Here is a 3,202-nt window from a genome sequence, read left to right on the forward strand (position 1 = left end):
TTTGGTTCAACTCTTAAGCCTAAGTTGTTTACCTGTTAAGCCTAAATTTTTTCCAATTAATCTGTTACTATGAAAGTATTAAGCTATTTACCTGTCAAGCTATTAAGCTATTAAGTTGTATTTTTGTTGTGAAATTGTTAAGCTATTAAGCTATTAACCTGTCAAGCTGTTAAGCTATTAAGCTGTATTTTTGTTGTGAAGTTGTTAAGCTGTGAAGCTATCAACCTGTCAAGTGGTTAAGCTATTAAGCTGTATTTTTGTTGTTCACTGTTTTGTAACTTTTGTTGTTAAGCTGTTAAGCTGGATTTTTTCTGTTAAGTTGTTTAGTTGTAAATTGGTTTTTAACTTTTTATTGTGTTAATGTGATAGTTTTGATAGCAGGTGACGATTAATGACATCAAATTCTTCCACTACACCATCTGTCGCATCAACCCCCACCATCACGGGTGCACATAAACGTAATTCAGATGACGTTGGTTGGGAATATGGTTTTATTCCAGATAAAAGCAACATGGAGAGATTGCAATGTATCTTGTGTAGAAAAACATTTAGCAGGGGGATTTCTACAATGAAACAACATATTGCTCATGTGACGGGTAATGTATCCTCATGTCCAAAGTCTACAAAAGATGATCAGTTGAAATGTAAAAATTTTCTTAATGAAGGGAAGCTAAAAAAGAAAGCTAAACAAGTGCATAATGAAGGCTTAAGGGTGGAGGCAAGACAAGAATTTCATGAAGCAGAAAATTGTTTGGGGACAAAGGCACCCAATGTTATATGCCCCATGGATAACTATGCAAACATAATAAACCCAGAAGAAGGTTTGAAGGAGGGAAAGGGAAAAAATGTTGATCTTAACAACATTGTTCGAAAAAAAAGAATATTAACGGTCCATAAATACATTAGTAGGTGGGCATATGAGAGTGCGATTCCTTTTCATGCCTTTGAAAGGGATAGCTTCAAAATGATGTTGGAGGTTATTGGCCAATTTGGAATCGGGCTTCCATGCCCTACTAGATATGCTTTGATTGACCCACTTCTAAAGCATGAGGTTGAAAGGACAAAAAAATTGTTGAAAAAAAACAAAAAGGAATGGAAAGAGGATGGATGCTCGATTATGACCGATGCTTGGTCCGATCGAAAGAGAAGAAGCATTATGAATTTATGTGTTAATTCAAAGATGGGTACCGCTTTTTATCTTCAAAAGAATGTTCTAGTGAAGCACATACAAGCCAACACATATATGAGTATGTGGAATCTTGTATTCAACAAGTTGGTCCCGAGACTGTTGTTCAAGTTGTGACAGATAATGCCACGAATAACACGGGGGCAGCGAAGTTGCTAAAAGAGAAAAGACCATCTATTTTTTGGACATCATGTGCGACACATACCATTAACCTTATGCTTGAAGGTATTTACATTATTTTGTTTATTTATTGTATTTATTATTTTATTTTTATTACTTTAGTTAGTTTTAAAATGTTTAATTGTATACTAAAATTTGTTATTTGATCGTGTTTATTTTTTCAAGGTATCGTAGAACTCCCAAGGTTTAATAAAATCCTAGATCAAGCAAAGAAACTAACCATATTCATTTACGCTCACCACAAAACATTGGTGATGATGAGAAGTTACACCAACAAAAGGGAAATTATCCTACCGGAAGTCACAAGATTTGCTTCCGCCTTTCTCACATTACAAAGTTTGTCCGAAAAAAAGGAGCAACTAAGACATATGTTCTCTAACAATGAATGGAAGGAATGTAAATTTTCTGATAAGCCTAAAGGGATTGCCTCATATAAAACAGTGACAAGTGTCCAATTTTGGTCCGGTGTGACACAATGTTTAAAGGTGTTCTCCCCTTTGGTGAAAGTCTTTAAAATGGTTAATGCGGATTGGAAGCCCTCAATGGGTTTTGTTTACGGGGAGATTAAAATTGCAAAAGAAGAAATTATCAAATCTTTGGGTGGTAACGAGAAACATTACAAACCTATTATAGATATCATAAACACAAAGATGAAAGGTCGGCTAGATTCAACTTTATATTTGACATCTTATCTTTTGAATCCGTATTATCATTATAATGATTCACAACTCCAATATTACCCCGATGTAATGGATGCCGTTCTTGAGTTTTTCGATACATTATTTTGTGGAGATTTAGAGAAGCAAAGGCAAGTCGAAACTAGTGACTTGCCAAAGTACAAGAAAAAAGATGATAGATTTGGTTGTGATCTTGCGATTAAGCATTGTAAGGTGAACAATGCCGACTTTGATCCGGGTAATTCGTTTTCCTTTTAGTTATCTACTTATCTATTTTATAAATTTTTGATATTTATTGATTAATAATGTGATTTTTTTTTTCAAAACCGTAGCTAGTTGGTGGGGACTATTTGGTGGCGCAACTCCTAATTTAACAAAGGTTGCAATGAGCATTCTTTCTTTAACTAGTAGTTCATCGGGTTGTGAAAGGAAGTGGAGCACGTTTGAAGGGGTTAGTAATATAAAGCATTAAATTTAAATTTTATAAAATTATAATATTAACCACGTTTGAACTCTTTGTTGTGTTTAGAAGAAAATGTGTGTTTAGTTTTGAGCTATTTAAACTTATGGTGGACTTGTTGGATGATGATTTTGTGTGTTTGTTATAACTTATTATTAAACTTTTATGCTTATTTTGGAGGATGATTTGTTGTGTTTGTTAAACTTATTTAGTTATTATTAAAATTTTATGCCTATTTACCTATATTCTTAGTATTAAGTTAGATTTATAAAATTTTGAATATTTTTCTTAATAATTAATGGTCCCCGATTAATCCCCGTCTAGCCGATTAATCCGTAATCCCCAGTCCACCAACTAGCTAACGCATAGCGTTTTCTACAACCTTGCATATAACTAGTATGCACTTTACAAATAGTGATGTAACTAATGAAGATTATCTAATAATTATCTAGTTAGTTCATCTACTAATTATTTCCTAACCCTAATTCTCGCGTAGATAACATGGATGGACTCCGTCCCCATGGCAACCCGTACCTTTCAAACTAAGGCAATGTTGGATGATTTGGAGAAGAACCATAGAGTGATCATCCAATCCCTTTGGATGATCACCATGCTGAAGACTTTTTGGATGGTGCTAACCCCGAGCCTGAGGTTGAGAACCTACCCTCGATAGCTCCCATTCCAAATCCTAACCCTCGA

General features: G+C 34.3%; 1 protein-coding gene across 1 annotated transcript; it reads left to right on the forward strand.

The window, feature by feature from the left end:
• Positions 1-391: 391 nt before the first annotated feature.
• Positions 392-2,515, forward strand: LOC145029657 (uncharacterized). Its single transcript, XM_078978150.1, has 4 exons — positions 392-1,184; positions 1,274-1,411; positions 1,532-2,281; positions 2,376-2,515. Exons 1-4 carry the CDS (start codon positions 392-394, stop codon positions 2,513-2,515), a joined length of 1,821 nt encoding a protein of 606 aa, XP_078834276.1.
• Positions 2,516-3,202: the final 687 nt, after the last annotated feature.

The sequence above is a fragment of the Lactuca saligna genome, chromosome 2 (assembly GCF_052625555.1).
Source record: "Lactuca saligna cultivar CGN05327 chromosome 2, ASM5262555v1, whole genome shotgun sequence".
Taxonomy (NCBI): domain Eukaryota; kingdom Viridiplantae; phylum Streptophyta; class Magnoliopsida; order Asterales; family Asteraceae; genus Lactuca; species Lactuca saligna.

Bases quoted from the DNA above. Each gene is read 5' to 3' on its own strand.
- LOC145029657 (XM_078978150.1), top strand. From the start codon at position 392: ATGACATCAAATTCTTCCACTACACCATCTGTCGCATCAACCCCCACC. The intron at 1,185-1,273 runs GTACCGCTTTTT...GTATTCAACAAG, and splicing joins ATGTGTTAATTCAAAGATGG to TTGGTCCCGAGACTGTTGTT. The intron at 1,412-1,531 runs GTATTTACATTA...TATTTTTTCAAG, and splicing joins CATTAACCTTATGCTTGAAG to GTATCGTAGAACTCCCAAGG.